Here is a 16,948-nt window from a genome sequence, read left to right as displayed (position 1 = left end):
AGACACACACAGACACACACAAACATGCACACTGACTGGATGCACACACACACGCACACACAGACACACACACAGACACACACAAACATGCTCACTCACTGGAATGCACACACGCATGAACCCATGGACTATATGGGAAATCAAATGACATGCAAGGTTCAACCATTTTATGCCCAACAACGGTGGAGCAGCCAAAAATGCTCTCTTTGTATTATTCCATGCAATTTTTCTAACAATTTAAATGTCAAAATAATTTACATACTGACTGCCCCCACGTGCTCTGCAAGGCCAACATTTTGTTGGAACACTTGTAAATTGTAAACTTGTAAACTGTTTGTTTTATGAAATTATCCAAGCTAGAACACTTGAGGGAAGGTAATGTGGACTGATCGAGACACTTTTAAATCTTTGTTGATTGGCACATGGTTTTGTTGCATTCGCTGCACTGACAAGTTGAAAAGAACAATGTCAAAAGGGAAAACATTTCTCTCCAAGCAGTAGGATTATAAACATCTAATTCATGTTGGATTCAAACCAACCACCACGGCTCAAACACACCACAGACAGACACACAGACAGACACACAGACAGACACACCAAACCCCCTTTTTCTACTGATTATATCCCTATAGAGCAGTTTGGGTCGTATTCAGACACCACAGGGTCCTGTTGGGTCATGCCCAGACGACACACACTCCTGTTTGGCCATGTTCAAATACATGGGGGCAGTGTTTGAGAGGTCTGGGCCTGTGTGTGTGTGGTGGGCCTGCCTGGCAGACTGGGCAGGTGTGTGGAGGGGTAGCACCCAGACTCCCCAGTATTAATAACCATAGCTATTACAGGACTGGCATTCCCCTGACGCCCACATACACACACACACACAATTGAATGTTTCAGACACACACTCACGTAGGCAGGCACACACACACACACACACTATTGGACAATATCGTCCAACAGCAGTAGCAGACAGAGACAAGAGGCTGAGGATCTGTCTCAGACACCATCAGAGGGAACTGGAGGGAGTTTTGAGAAGCTACTAACAGACTAAACCAAACAGACAAGACAGCTGAACACACAGTCTCATACACAGCAACACTTCCTAGCTAAGCTGAACAAAGTGGCATAGTCAAGCCAATAATGTACATGTATCTATCCAGACAGGGCATTTTCATTGGTTAACAAAAGCAACACCTTCCTAATATTGAGTTGCACCCCCTTTTGCCCTCAGAACAGCCTCAATTCGGGGCATGGACTTTGCAAGGTGTTGAAAGCATTCCACAGGGATGTTAGCCCATGTTGACTCCAATGCTTCCCACAGTTGTGTCAAGTTGGCTTGATGTCCTTTGGGTGATGGACCAGTCTTGATACACACGGGAAACCCAGCAGCTTCGCAGTTCTTGACACAAACCGGTGTGCCTGGCACCTACTACCATACACCGTTCAAAGGCACCAAAATATTTTGTCTTGCCCATTCACCCTCTGAATGGCACACATACACAATCCATGTGTCAATTGTCTCAAGGCTTAAAAATCCTTCTTTAACCAGCCTCCTGCCCTTCATCTACACTGATTGAAGTGGATTTAACAAGTTACATCAATAAGGGATCATAGCTTTCACCTGGATTCAACTGGTCAGTCTATGTCATGGAAAAAGCAGGTGTTCCTAATGTTTTGTACACTCAGTGTATATCTTCAATATATGTTTATTTAATGTTTATATATTTGTACATATTTATATCAGAGTGATTTATTATTACTTTTTGGATTAGCTTTTTTCTCATTCTTTCATAAGTGTTGAAATTTGGCATAATCCAACGCCATGTCTCGTCTGTCTCCAGAATGAAATGTTTGTTTTGCAGAGACAATTATGTAAATGTTCCCTCTAAATATGAGTTGGAAGAGGAAGTCGATAACACTTATGTGTGTTCTGTTCTTTCTCTTTCACAAGAAAGAAACACTGGGTCGTGTTCATCAGGCACCACACTGAGGAAAAAAGGACTGAAACAGGGAGGAACTACCTGAACTTGTCCAATAAGAAATGCTCGTTTTGCTTTTCTGTTGCAAAACATTTTGCCACGATGAACCCTAATAAATACCACCCAGTTTAGGAGATCAAGACAAGGGGTTTCTGTCAGTGAAGCATCCCGTAGAGACAATAACATGGGCACAAATCCATCGGACGCCTAACTAAACATGGAGCTATGTAAACAAAACAAAAAGTAATGGTAGGTTAGAATCAACATAAGCCACTAAAACAGAAATGATACGGAAAATAAATATCAAGACAGTTTGGGGCCACAAGAGGGACAAACAGAGAGGAATAGCCTCAGAAGCTAGATATGATAGCCGGATTGGCCGCTTAAGCCCATTGACCAATCAGAGGATAGCTTGACGGATGGCACAGACTATAATGCAACGATAAATCAATTAACTCCTGACCTCGGTGATGGCATGGGAATGGAAGCCGAGTGCGTGCATGTGTCTTTGACCACCTGTTTGTCCTTGTTAATTATTTTAAATGGCAGCTATTCCATTTCAAGCATTCCTCTGGTGACTTCCTGGAGAATGAAGGCATATGATGCCATGGTCTGATGCACTTTGCGAAGCTGCTCGGCCTTTGGGGAAAACAAAGACATGCGTTCTCTATACATTTGGGAAGAGGGCGATGAAATTGGAGGCAAGAGTATGTGTGTGTTATTATAAGTTCTGTATATGCTTCTGTACCTGTGTGTTCACATTTGTATGCCTGCATATGTGTGTGTGTTCGCATTTGTATGCCTGCACGTGTGTTTGCATTTGTAAGCCTGCCTGCGGTGTGTGTGTGTGTGTGTGTGTGTGTATCTATATGTCTATAATCCCCCACACTTGTGTTTATGTATCGTCTCCATCTCATATGTCCCTGTGTATATCCCTGGTCTACCCCGAGGCCAGAGAGTTGAGAGGAGAGGAGCAAAGAGCGAGGGAATGAACTAGAGAGTGTCCGACCCATCCCAGGCCGTCCCAGTCCATTCCAGGCCGTCCCAGTCCATCCCAGTCTCTAGGGGAGTATTGCCTTACAGATAGCAATGGTGGTCCCAGGCTGTCCTCTTGGTTTGTTTATCTAGGGATCAGCCAAGGAACGCCAGGGTAACTTTCTCAGCCCCCCTCTCGCATTGCATTCTGGGTAGGGGTGGGAAGGTAGGTAGGTGGTTGTCCAGCGAGTTTGGCCCCCTATTGTCCACTGCTGGTTTGAATTCTGGACAGTCACACACAAACAATTACCTCTTGGATAGCTCAGTTGGTAGAGCAGAGGACTGTAAGTGGAAAAACAGAGATCCTTAGGTTGCTGGTACAAATCTGGTTTGAAGGAGGAAACCTTTTTCTCTTGCTTTTGGCCGACTCTTCCAATGTCTTTTGAGGGGTGTGGGGTGGGGTTGTTTTCTGGCTAGTTTGGCTCATTATTGTCCACTGTTAGTTTGCATTCTGGACAGAGTTAATACAGACACACACACACACCCGGTCCATCCCTCTGTATATTACTAGTGTGTTAAAGGGGGGCTGAACTCACTCATTTCGTCTTGCTTTTTCACGTCCTCATTAAGAAAAGAGTTTGAAGTGGGTTTGTTATGTTCGCTACCATTGTGTGTTCCTCTTTACTAAATATCCCAAACAGCCACCGTACGCATGACGAATTGCTTAGCAACCGCGTGAGGCAGCTTACCAATGAACATTTGAAGAATCCCAAGCTCCGAGCATTTCCTGCTTTCTAGAGCACCAGTGTCTTTGATGACAGTTGTGTTTGTGATGCTTATGTTAGCTCACGAATATGAGGATGTTTGAGTTGGAAAGAACCCAAGCCCTTTATAAACACCAAGTCTCCTTCTGTCTATGTATTGTTTTGTCATGTAAACAAGTCCGAGGTGATGCGTGCGAATGGCTATTTCCACAGAATTTTCTGCTGTCTATAAATGGGAAGGCTGCAGGTTGATTCTGCTGCTACGGTTGGATAAAGCTCACTCAGCACAGCTGTTTCTGAGTGCATGACAATTCTCCCTAGGCATTACCATCATGTGTTAATAATAAATAATAATAATATGCCATTTAGCAGACACTTTTATCCATTTTTTGTGTATGGGTGGTCCCGGGGATCGAACCGACTACCTTGGCGTTACAAGCACCGTGCTCTACCAGCTAAGCTACAGAGGACCACAGTGTTAGTGGGCTAGTGGACATGACTCTGCATGATTGAAATCAAAACCCAACCCCTTCAAATATCCAAGGAACATAATTGTTTTCCCTAAATCTAGCAAATCTCAGTTTTGGAAAAAACTAACTTTATGAACAAAATTATATTATTTACAATTTGTAGTCAATTTTGGCACTAGAATAAATGTTTCTGACTAACATCAATGCCACATAGGCCGTTTTCAACCAGAGAAGTCTTTTTTTTTTGGTTCACCTATTTTTTTAACCATATGAACGGAGTACCTGTATCTGCCAATGCATAGGCCACTCACAGCAGCGCTCTACAATAGAGCACAGACAATAGCCTACTGCTGACTCTAAACACAGAGTTACCCTTCAATAACTCAGTTGGTAGAGTGGTGGTCTGTAGGTTAAATAGCAGCAATCCTTAGGTTGCTGGTTCAAATCTGTCTTGAAGTAGGAAATGTTGTCCTGCATCTCCCTGATGATTCTGGCTAAGGTTGGGGATGTTCTCCAGACATTTTGTCCACTATTGGTTTGCATTTTGGACAGAGTTAACGCTCATGTGTGTGCATTCGCACACATCCTCTGTACACTGCCAGTGTGTGTGAAACCATAGGAACGGTGCACCAGTGCATAGGCCACTCACAGTTTTTACAGAGCTCAGACGATACTGCTTACTCTAAACACACAGTCACTCAAGCATAACTACCCCTTTGAAAGCTCAGTTGGTAGAGCGGAGGTCTGTAGATGCAATGGCAGAGATCCTTAGATAGCTAGTTCAAATCTGTCTCGAAGGAGGAAATGTATTTACTTTTGGTAGACTTTTCAATGGCCATTATTGCATTGGACACAAAGGCCAATACACAGGCACCTCTGACCCTTGCCTCTACATTACCTGTAGGTTTAGCCCCTGATGTATCAAACTTTTGATAGCTCAGTTGGTAGAGCAGAGGACTGTAGGTGTACAAGCAGAAATCCTTAGGTCACTTGTTCAAATCTGGCCAAGGGGGAGACCTTTTCCTGCACTCATTTGTTTGGATCATGTGCAGTCCCCTCTCAACACCAAACGCACTTGGGCAGGAGTGTGGGTGTTCTCCAGGGTTGGGGTCAATTCCATTTAAATTCCAGTAAATTCAGGAAGTACAATGAAATTCCAACTCCAATTATCTTCCAATGCGTTTCAATGAGGAAAAATGTAGAATTGGAACATGGTTTACTTTCTGAATTGACTGGAATTGAAATGGAATTGACCCCAACACAGGTTAGGCCACATTTTCACAAACTCGGCCCTGGGAACCCCAAGGTTTTTGCCCTAGCACTAGACAACTGATTCAAATTATCAAAGCTTGGCGATGAGTTGATTATTTTTAATCAACTGTGTAGTGCTAGGGCAAAAACAAAAAATGTGCACCCCTTGGGGTCCCCAGGACAGAGTTTGGGAAATGCTGGGTTAGGCCCTCAATTGTCCACTGATGGTTTGCATTCTTAACAGAGGCCACTCACAGCTCACAGTGCTCTACAACAGGGTTTCTCATACCCTGTCCATTTTCCTGGATCTAATGGCTATTTCTTGGATAATCTGTAGAGTTTTGATCGGTCCTGAAAAAGCCTGACTGGACAATCGCCCAAGGATGTTAAGCCCTGTTGGGCCGACAGGTCCCGTATGGTTCTGGCCCCCTTTCAACCCCAAACACACTGCATTCAGGGAAGGGTGGGGTGTGGGGATGTTTGGCCCCCTATTGTCTACTGCCAATGGTTCACTCCCAACACACACATAATACTGTTGACTCTTTCTTTTTTTCTGTTGACTAAATCACAATCATCCCTTCGATAGCTCAGAGGACTGTAGTTACAAAAGCAGAGGTCTTTAGGTCACTGGTTCAAATCTGTCTCTAAGGAGAAAACCTTTTTCTGGATCTTGTTCGTTTTAATTATATGTACAATTTCAGCCTGACCAACCAGAGCATATTAAAGGGGACGTAACATATTTCACAACATGATGTTAGATGGTTCCTCACCCTGAAAGTAGTCTATGGACCTTCGATAGCTCAGTTGGTAACTGTATGTGGGAAAACAGAGATTATTAGGTTGCTGATTCAAAACCATCTCGAAGGAGGAAACCTTTTCCTCCAGCTTTTGGCTGACTTTTTGATGGTCTTAAGGCAGGAATCACTGTGCAGCCCCCTCTAAACCCCAAACACACTGCTCTCAGGCCAGTTTGCCCCCCTATTGTCTACTGCTGTTTTGCATTCTGGAAAGATGTCACACTCATGCACGGATACACACACACCATATCCATCCATCCATTGCCAGTGTGTTCAACCATGAGAACACCCATCTGTGCCAGCTCAGCCAAAGTCCACATGCCACTCACAACTCAACGCTCACAGACAATCCTGCTGATTGTAAACACAGTCACACAAACACAAACACCCCTTTGATAGCTCAGTTGGTAGAGCTGAGGACTGTAGGTGAAAAAGCAGAAATCCTTCTCGAAGGAGGGAACCTTTTCCTCAAGCTTTTCGTAGATGTTTTCAAGGCTTCATGGTAGGAATCACAGCCATCTACTTTTGATTGGGACACAGGAACATACTCTTTCACATACACCGCTGAGCTTTGTTCCTCACCTGTCTCAGTTGGTAGAGCAGAGGACTGTAGGTGATACAGCAGCAATCCTTAGGTTGCTGGTTCAAAGAAGGGAGAGTGTTCCTGCATCCAATAGCTCAGTTGGTTGGATCATTTGTTGCTTGTAATATCAGGGTTGTGGAGTTTATTCCCCATGCCACTTAAAGTCACATACTGAATGTGTGCTTACTGTAAGTCACATTGGATAAAACCATCTGCTAAATGACCTTTTTAACAATAGTCTATCGGGCACCGAATAACATAACACATTTGAAAAATGTAATTTACATGGATACCTCAAATGCCGGAAAGAAAGAATAAACTGGACACATACTCAAAAAGTCCAGTGTTCTTTTGCCCATCTTAATCTTTTCTTTTTATTGGCCAGTCTGAGATATGGCTTTTTCTTTGCAACTCTGCCTAGGTCAGCATCCCGGAGTTGCCTCTTCACTGTTGACGTTGAGACTGGTGTTTTGCGGGTACTATTTAATGAAGCTGCCAGTTGAGGACCTGTGAGGCGTCTGTTTCTCAAACTAGACACTCTAATGTATTTGTCCTCTTGCTCAGTTGTGCACCCGGGCCTCCCACTCCTCTTTCTATTCTGGTTAGAGCCAGTTTGCGCTGTTCTGTGAAGGGAGTATTACACAGCGTTGTACGAGATCTTTACCTGACATTTAATCCAGGTAAAAAGTTCCTGTTTTAGGTCAGTTAGGATCATCACTTTATATTAAGAATGTGAAATGTCAGAATAATAGTAGAGAGAATGATTTATTTCAGCTTTTATTTATTTCATCACATTCCCAGTGGGTCAGAAGTTTACATACACTTAATTAGTATTTGGTAGCATTGCCTTTAAATTGTTTAACTTGGGTCAAACATTTCGGGTAGCCTTCCACAAGCTTCCCTCAATAAGTTGGGTGAATTTTGGCCCATTCCTCCTGACAGAGCTGGTGTAACTGAGTCAGGTTTGTAGTCCTCCATGCTCGCACACGCTTTTTCAGTTCTGCCCAAAAATGTTTTATAGGATTGAGGTCAGGGCTTTGTGATGGCCACTCCAATACCTTGACTTTGTTGTTCTTAAGCCATTTTGACACAACTTTGGAAGTATGCTTGGGGTCATTGTCCATTTGGAAGACCCATTTGTGACCAAGCTTTAACTTCCTGACTGATGTCTTGAAATGTTGCTTCAATATATCCACATAGTTTTCCTTCCTAATGACGCCATCTATTTTGTGAAGTGCACCAGTCCCTCCTGCAGCAAAGCACCCCCACAGCATGATGCTGCCACCCCCATGCGTCATGGTTGGGATTGTGTTCTTCGGCTTGCAAGCCACCCCCTTTTTCCTCCAAACATAATGATGGTCATTATGGCCAAACAGTTCTATTTTTGTTTCATCAGACCAGAGGACATTTCTCCAAAAAGTATGATCTTTGTCTCCATGTGCAGTTGCAAACCGTAGTCTGGCTTTTTATATGGCGGTTTTGGAGCAGTGGCTTCTTCCCTGCTGAGCGGCCTTTCAGGTTATGTCAATATAGGACTCGTTTTACTGTGGATATAGATACTTTTGTACCTGTTTCCTCCAGCATCTTCACAAGGTCCTTTGCTGTTGTTCTAGGATTGATTTGCACTTTTCACACCAAAGTACGTTCATCTCTAGGAGACAGAATGCGTCTCCTTCCTGAGCGGTATGACAGCTGCGTGGTCCCATGGTGTTTATACTTGCGTACTATTGTTTGTAGAGATGAACGTGGTACCTTCAGGCGTTTGGAAATTTCTCCCAAGGATGAACCAGACTTTTCTTTCTGAGGTCTTGGCTGATTTCTATTGATTTTCCAATGATGTCAAGCAAAGAGGCACTGAGTTTGAAGGTAGGCCTTGAAATACATCCACAGGTACACTTCCAATTGACTCAGATGATGTCAATTAGCCTATCAGAAGCTTCTAAAGCCATTACATCATTTTCTGGAATTTTCCAAGCTGTTTAAAGGCACAGTCAACTTAGTGTGTGTAAACTTCTGACCCACTGGAATTGTGATGCAGTGAATTATAAGTGAAATAATCTGTCTGTAAACAATTGTTGGAAAAATTACTTGTGTCATGCACAAAGTAGATGTCCTAACCGACTTGCCAAAACTATAGTTTGTTAACAAGACATTTGTGGAGTGGTTGAAAAACGAGTTTTAATGACTCCAACCTAAGTGTATGTAAACTTCCGACTTCAACTGTATGTGGGAACTCCTTCAAGACTGTTTGAAAAGCATTCCAGGTGAAGCTGGTTGAGAGTGTGCAAAGTTGTCATCAAGGCAAAGGGTTATTTGAAGAATCTCAAATATAAATATATTTTGATTTGTTGAACACTTTTTTGGTTACTACATGATTCCATATGTGTTATTTCATAGTTTTGATATCTTCACTATTATTCTACAATGTAGAAAATAGTAAAAAAAAAAAAAAAAACCTTGAATGAGTAGGTGTTCTAAAACTTTTGACCGGTAGTGTATATCATTAAATTATTAACATAGGATTTCAAAATAATAGTTTATTTATTTATTTTATAAATACGGATGTTGCTTTGGAGTTTGCTGTTGACATGGATTGTCATCCAATCCCATCGCTGTAAACACATTTGGCCTAAACTATAAATGTGGCAGAGGTTCTCAGAGAATGAGATGCATTAAATGACAGGTAGAGAGTGAGCGAGTGAGAGAGAGAGAGAGAGAGCGAGTTGGAGAGAGGGGAAGAGAGAGCGAGTTGGAGAGAGCGATAGAGAGAGAGGGAGGTCAATTGAGTCCATCATGCCGCTGTGTGTGATCCGGCATCTGAGGCTCACACACACAACCAGAAAGAGGAAATGAACAATCGCCAAAGACCACCAATCATATTTGAGTCACAGTGGATGCACCCACTGCACTCAAATTTCCATGAATGCACTGCAATACTAAAGTAATAGGCCTATCAACATTAAAACAACACCAGAAGCACGCTAATGGTTGTTCAGTTGGTGCCTTTTTGAGGACAGTGGGGATTGTATGTTGGCATGCCAGTCTAGTGGGCACCAGGTGAAGCCACAGGGGGGTGGAGATGATACGGAGGGCAGGGATATGAAGGGAGAGGGTCATGTAAGGGAAAGGAGGTGACTTGGGGTGACAACAGGTTGGAAATCTACTCTCCCAGTAGTTGCTGTCTGGTATTTAAACTGAGTACAGTGTACAATCCTTTTAGGGCCGTTTTCACATTGATATCAAGGGGGTAATTACTAAAGCAGTATCATAGTGCCTCATTATTTAGTGTTTAGGCCTGTATTCATAAAGCATCTCAGAGTAGGAGTACTGGTCTAGGATCAGGTCGCCCCTGTCCATGTTATCTTATTCATTAGAATGTAAAAGGCTAAACTGAACCTAGATCAGCACTCCTACTGAGATGCTTTATGAGTACAGGTCAGGGCTTTGCCTCAGTGGAGAAGAGGTGAGGCTGAGAGTCATTACTCATCATAAATCACAGTCTCAGCCTAGTTTCTCCTCCTCCCATCATCCCTTGCTCCATGTGAACCAGTGCAGCTGTGGGGATCAGAACCAAGCTCTCCCTCCATCTCACCGCTCCTCTGCTTCATCCCCCCCATCATTCCATCAGCTAATAATAAAGATTTTATAAAATGACATATCTGAGAAATTATGCATTTGTAAAAACTATATGAATTGTGAAATTCCCACGATCCCAGTAATGGATACTTTGACTATAAAGTAATAGTGCAGCCATGATGGTTGACAATTACACTGTGTTTCCATGGTGTGTGTGTGTGTGTGTGTGTGTGTGTGTGTGAGAAGAATGCTTGTGTTGCTCAGCGGTAATGCTGCTATCAGCACATTATGAAGACCTGGCAAGAAAGATAGACAGGATGGGGGAAAAGGAATAGAGGGGTGAACGGAGGAGAGGAATGTTCCCTGTGTTAGAGAGCAACATCATCAGCTAATGAAGATCAGTCTTGCTGAGTTAGCAGCCAATCTTTGATGGGGATCGACTCCCTGCCAAAAAGTTGTCCTTAAGACACAGATCTAGAAACAGGTTACCCTCCCAAATCCTCATCTCAACCAATAGATGGGGAAACGCATAGCTGACCTTAGATCATAGTCTAGAGGCAATTTAATTGTACTCCAAAATATGACAGTCCCGCTCCCCACACCCCTCCACACGCACGCACACACGCACACACACATACATACACATAAGAAAGATCAGTAACTGTGGTGTGGATGAAGCCAGCCAGTGTAATGTGGCTGTCTATCTTCTCCCCCCATGGTTTTAGCCTGTCTTGTCATTACTGCCTTATGGAGGAATGCTAATAGCATGCTGCTGGGACTGGAAATAATGGAAACTATGGCCAGAAGGACTAGGGGAGGGATTCCATTCACTATGCTAGGGGGGCATCTTTATAGTCTAAAATAGGTGTAGGGCTCTGTGAGGGGATGGGGGGAGGACTAGGATGCCTGTCTGTCATATTTTGGAGTAGATTTAAATTGAGTGGATGGGGGGTGGGGGGTTTGTGTGTGTGTGTGTGTGTGTGTGTGTGTTTGGTTTTACCATCCTTGTGGGGACCAGAAAGGTCACTTCCTCATCTCCCCAGTCTCAATAAGAGTGGGAACGTGTTAAAAATTAATCCAGAGAGCGGAGAGGGGAGAGAGAGAAGAGAGAGAGAGCAGAGAGAGCAGAGAGAGAGAGAGCAGAGAGAGAGAGAGAGTGAGAGAGAGCCCTGGTGTGTGAGTCAACCACTAAACTGTTTGGGATAAGTTCCCAGTGTAAAACCACAGCATCACAATAATTAATTTAATAACAACTCTACATAACAAACGAGTCGGCAGAAATCCCAGAGACATAGCTACTGGTACGTCTACAGTACATTCTACAGTACACATCTACAGTACATTCTACAGTACAGTCTACAGTACACATCTACAGTACATTCTACAGTACAGTCTACAGTACACGTCTACAGTACAGTCTACAGTACATTCTACAGTACAGTCTACAGTACACGTCTACAGTACACATCTACAGTACATTCTACAGTACACGTCTACAGTACATTCTACAGTACACGTCTACAGTACATTCTACAGTACATTCTACAGTACAGTCTACAGTACACGTCTACAGTACACGTCTACAGTACAGTCTACAGTACACGTCTACAGTACAGTCTACAGTACACGTATGAATCAAGACAAATTTGTGAAAAAACAAGAGTGAATCTTCGAGAAACCCCTGTACACTTCTTTCTAATTGCTTTGCTTTTCACTGCAAAATGAATAGTGGTGAATAGAGGAATGTTTAAAAGAAAGGGATAGAGAGATGGGGGTGATATTGAAGAGTGGGAGGGGGGTGAGGGGAGGGTGAGGGTTAGAAGGTGCCAGTGAAAGGTGACCCGGCATGGTAGTCGTGTGGTTTGGGTCTTCATAGTTGTCCTTCACTGGCCACCAGTGTTCTATAAAGACATAGCACAGTGCTTTAAGAAGGCCAGGCCCTTACTGTTTCACATTCCCTGGGTCCCCACTGTACGTAGGAGTGTGGGGGGGGCAAAGTGTGTGTGAGAGGGGTGAATGATTGTGTCTGTGTGTCCACTGTATGTGTGTGTGTGTGTGTCTGTGTTAGGGGTTAGGGAAAATAAGATTTTGAATGGGACTGAATTGTACGTCCCCATATCTTGTGTGTGTGTATAGAGCCAAGGACCAAACATCATTGTCCCATTGGAGGATGCCACTTTGCCAGAAACAATTTGTCCCTTAGCTGGGTGTGTGTGTGTGTGTGTTGCCTCATGAATACCAAGTAGGCAGCCAGACCCTGGGTTCTAGGTCTGCATACTTGGACGGACCCTGCCTCTAAACCTGGCAACTCATCCACTCCACTCTCTCTGGGGGCAATTAAGACAGAGGCAAGCCAGCATGTCCAGTTCAGGGATCTCTTTTTCTCCGCCAGTTTCCTTCCTCTCCGCTAGTTCAGTCAAGATATCTCTAGTTCATGTTCAGAGCCAGACAGGGATCATATGCTCTGTCTGAGTCACAGTCTCTCCCTACTGCAACCCCAGACTCCCAATACACCACATCACAACAATGGCTATTGGCTAACACCTTCCATAGAAACTCAGCGAGACGGAGAGAGAGAGAGAGAGAGAGAGAGAGAGAGAGAGAGAGAGAGAGAGAGAAACAGAGAGAAACAGAGAGAAACAGAGAGAAACAGAGAGAAACAGAGAGAAACAGAGTGTTTAGTGTATAACTAAATGTAACTCCATATGAGACCCAGTAAAGCCAGTAGAGTCAGACAGTAAAAGTTACCAGTAAAGGTTGTTGGAGCATTGTGGTATTCAGACCATATAAAGCCAGTCTGGTAGTCTGGTGGTTCTAGCCCTGAGGGTTCAGTCAGAGACAGACTGGACACATGAATGGTCATATAGCAACAAGATCTCCTGGTCTCACTTCTTTATTCAACATTTGTCCATGGGGGGATAAACGTCTATGGGTGAAGTGAAAGTAGGTAAGGGTTAAGGTTGTTAAAACAGAAAAAAATTGACAGTTAAGCATACAAAAATTGAAGGTTAAGTTTAGGCAATAATTCTGAATGTTTAAGGTAAGGGTTAAGGTTTGGGACAAAGTTAAAACAGAAAAAAATAAAAACGAGTGCCTAGCACTAGGATTGAACCCTCGCGACCCTTCGGACCTGGACAAACGTCGAATACTGAAGTTTATCTCGTGTCATCTGGAGAGAAAATGAAGAGCTTGGCTTCCACCCTCTACGATGGTGCCATCCTAAAACCACTCAGCTAACACAACAGGGAATGTGCATGTGTTTCTGCTCCATCTACTCACCGTAGCGGTCAGCGTGGGCCCATGGAGCTGTGCGTGTAGTATGGCCTCGTTCACGTGCCCCCTGACTCCAAGCAGGGCCAGCTCCAGGCTGTGTTGTCCGGCCACAGCATTGGTCAGCTCCTCCAGCGCCGCCACATACCTCCGCCACGGCCCGTCCAGCTCGGCCACGCTCGCCAAGCACCCGCGCATCACGTTCAGGCAGTAGCCCACGCACGGCTTGATCAGTGTCAGCCCACGGCAGTGCGAGCAGTACTGCATCTTGGTCAAGCCACGTAAACACTCTTTGGTGAAGGAAACGTGTTCGGTGGCGTTCATGACTTCGGTGCCTTCGGCGAGGGCCAGGGATAAGGCTCGCCCGGCGCCCAGGGTGCGCCCCAGTTCCTGGGCGAGTGTTTCGGGGTGAGGGCCGAATGGGTTGACGTCCTGCCGGGTGGCGCGGAGACACTCGCCCCGCTCGCCGGACAAGCCACCTTCGATGCCCACGCCCGGGTTGACCAGGCGCCCGTAGACGAGCGGGAAGAGGTTGTCGTGGAAACGGTCAACAGCGGCTTCGAGGGAGAGGTTGTGTCCGCGGATGTAGAGGGAGAGGGAGGAGAACAGGGAGTTGACGTGGGGGAGGGCCTCCCGGGAGAGGGGCGAGTAGGTGTCCTCCAGCAGGGAGGAGAGGTGTCCCTGGGAGAAGGAGAGCAGGTACTGGAAGGTGTCTGGAGGGAGGGGAGGGGGGGGGGGGGGAAGAAGACATCAGAGCCTGATTACATTTAGGTTAATAAAATAATAACCTAATGACAAAACAGAGTATTTAGCCAGTATAGTTTATATTCAAATGCACCATAAGTTTATCTTTGCACTACTTTCATTTAAACACTCTATCTAATAATTGTTTATTTATTTGTTATTTTATTTAACCTTTATTTAACCACGTTAAATAATAATAACACATGCATGCCATGCAGAAGAGAGGTCAGAGAGGACCCCTTCTACCTTTGTCTCTTTCCCGACTAAGCTTGGCTTGTGCTATCAGTCACTTGGAGTGTTCCCATGCCCAGTAAGGTGGCTAAATATCTGTGTATGTCATCAGCCCCCCCATCCCTCTCCTGGTCTCACTCTGGGTTCTGATGTCAGCTCTATAGCATGCCAGCAGATGAAAGAGCAGCAGCAACTGTAGAGAAACTGAGACAGGAGACATGGTGCCAATGCAATACACATACACACACAGACACACACAGACACATACACTCGCAAAATATGACCTACAGATACTAAACACACTTACAAGGAGATGATCTGGGGTTGTACTGGATACACAGAAAACAGACACACAGCATTGTGGATGTACTATGAAAACTCAATATCTTGTTAACGTGTGTATGTGCTTGCATGTTTGTGTGTGTGTGTGTCCACACATGCTATATCGGACACACACACACACACACACACACACACACACACACACACACACACACACACACAGAGTGAAACCGAACAACAGTCATCTCTCCCAGTCAACAGCTGCATAACCTAATACCAGTGTGCTGCGCTGTTAGGGACAGGGACTCCCTACTCTACGCCCCTAGAAAACCACCAGGCTTAGCTTCTAATTTTCCACCACAATGCATAATCACCACAGCAGCTCCGTGCACAAGCAAACAGTCGCATATACATGCACGCACAACACAATCAGGCGTTGGCGTTTAGTGTGTGTGTGTCGGGGAGGGGGAGTGTATGTGGGTGTGGCATATGTGACTGTGTGCATGGCTGCGTGTATGTGCTTTTGTGTGTATATCCATGCATGTGTGTGTGTGTGACCCACACCAAGCGCCCAAAGAGTCATATTCTGTCTCTGGTTTAACAGCCACAGTGAGGTGACCAGATAGAGAGTTGGGGTCGTGTGAATGTGACTGACAGACAGGGCTGTGTCTGTCACTGTACCGGATCATGAAGACTAATAAAGTTACGAGTCAAAGGTGAGGGGGCTGGGATCATCGTCAAACAATACATCGTTGGGATAGAGAGGGGGAGAGAGAAAGAATGTGAGGGGGGGGGAGAAAGAGAGAGGATGAAAAGGTTAGAGGAAGAAAGAGAAGCAGAGAGTGGTCTAAATCAGGAGAGAGCTAGAGAAAGAGGGAAAGAGAGAGAATAACTCAACAGAGGGACGGAGAGAAACGACAGAAGGAAGATTGATGAAACGGAGAAAGGGATCAAGAGAAAAAAACAGAGCGAGAAACTTTTTGTAACCAGCTCAAAGCCTCGTCTCCCCTCCCCTCCCCAGCCCGTTGAGTTGAGCTGCAGCAGTGGTGCCAGTATGTTACAGACCAGGCTGTTTGGCCTGGCCAGCGGGATGAAAACCACAGGGCATTCAGCCCCACTATGTGCCAGCAGGGTTGGGTTACAGCGTTACAGAGCTGTAGCCTTCAGGAGGCAGGGGGAGAGTCATGACACAGACCCTCAGTCAAACAGCCCAGAGCAGGGCTAGTTAAGACAAGGAGGCAGGTCGCCCAGGAAAATAGGAACATGTTAGTTCACCAAGCCATGATGTGCAAGCTTTTGTTCTAGCATTAATACCCTTCAGCTAATCAAGGTCTTGATGATTGCTAGTTCAATCGGGAGTGTTAGTATAGGGTTGAAACAAAAGCCTGCACCCTGCTAGCAACATGGCATGGCAAACAAGTCAAGGTTGTAGCAAGACGACCTGGTAAGAACTGAACTATCTATCACTTGCAGATCTATACATTTTTTTTTACAATTTACGACCACTCTCGGGAGCTACGAATAGTAAGCGAACTGATCTAGGCTACTCCCTTTTGATTGTTAGGTCTATACTTTGTGAGGACATCCTGTGATATATTAGATTAGAGGTGCATGCTTCCACTCTATCCACTTCCAGGGGAGTGACACAAGAATAGAGAGACCAGAACAACTTCTGAACATGGAGAAAAACAACTACTGTACAAAGTGGACTCCACCTATTAAACCACACGAGGCTAGGATACATCTGGCTTAAATAGGACCCTGGGACCTGAACCGGTCTCCACGGCTGTTAGCTCAAACACTTCCCTCTCAAACACCGCTCTGGGATGACTGTCCACCTCTCAGGCACTGCTCTGACGAAGTCCAGACACTCACTAGGCCTAGTCTCTTCTTTAGTTTGTTTGTCTCTCTCTCTCTCTCTCTCTCTCTCTCTCTCTCTCTCTCTCTCTCTCTCTCTCTCTCTCTCTCTCTCTCTCTCTCTCTCTCTCTCTCTCTCTCTCTCTCTCTCTCTCTCTCTCTCTCTCTC

General features: G+C 44.9%; 1 protein-coding gene across 3 annotated transcripts in view; it reads right to left on the bottom strand.

Moving 5' to 3' along the window:
* Positions 1 to 16,948, bottom strand: part of LOC121535149 (glypican-5) — a 209,612-nt gene that overhangs the window by 127,267 nt on the left and 65,397 nt on the right. For all 3 annotated transcript variants that reach the window (XM_041841917.2, XM_041841918.2, XM_041841919.2), the window contains exon 3: positions 13,675 to 14,378. In XM_041841917.2, the coding sequence (XP_041697851.2) occupies positions 13,675 to 14,378 (704 nt within the window). The remainder of the gene's footprint in view (positions 1 to 13,674; positions 14,379 to 16,948) is intronic.

The sequence above is a fragment of the Coregonus clupeaformis genome, chromosome 21, assembly GCF_020615455.1.
Source record: "Coregonus clupeaformis isolate EN_2021a chromosome 21, ASM2061545v1, whole genome shotgun sequence".
Taxonomy (NCBI): domain Eukaryota; kingdom Metazoa; phylum Chordata; class Actinopteri; order Salmoniformes; family Salmonidae; genus Coregonus; species Coregonus clupeaformis.
Note: the sequence above shows the minus strand (reverse complement) of the source record. Positions and strands in the feature narration are given on the sequence as shown.